Here is a 294-nt window from a genome sequence, read left to right on the forward strand (position 1 = left end):
TTGTCTAACCTTTCCAGCTCTATTGCGGTCCCAGCAGAACTTTTGCGTCAACATTTTCCTGGTAAAGTCTGCACAGAATTCAAGTCATGGCGATCTATCACATGGTCTGAGTATAAGGCTACACCCACAACACAGCTTCTGAGAGAATATGGTGTGGTAACTCAGCAACATCTGTTGTTCAAAGCAGTTTTTGAACGTAAACATGGTGAGTTTTTTATTTTCCTTAACCTCCAACAGTATTAATGGTATGCTAGTTGTGGTAGTCTTTAAACCATTGATTCTGGAAGTACATGT

At 40.1% G+C, this 294-nt stretch overlaps 1 protein-coding gene across 1 annotated transcript in view; it reads left to right on the forward strand.

Annotated features, from left to right (window-relative positions):
• Nucleotides 1-294, forward strand: part of LOC119585427 (THO complex subunit 5 homolog) — a 24,124-nt gene that overhangs the window by 13,436 nt on the left and 10,394 nt on the right. Inside the window, 1 exon segment of the mRNA XM_037934087.1 lies at nt 18-205. Within this exon segment, the coding sequence (XP_037790015.1) occupies nt 18-205 (188 nt within the window).

Source organism: Penaeus monodon, chromosome 19, assembly GCF_015228065.2.
Source record: "Penaeus monodon isolate SGIC_2016 chromosome 19, NSTDA_Pmon_1, whole genome shotgun sequence".
NCBI lineage: Eukaryota > Metazoa > Arthropoda > Malacostraca > Decapoda > Penaeidae > Penaeus > Penaeus monodon.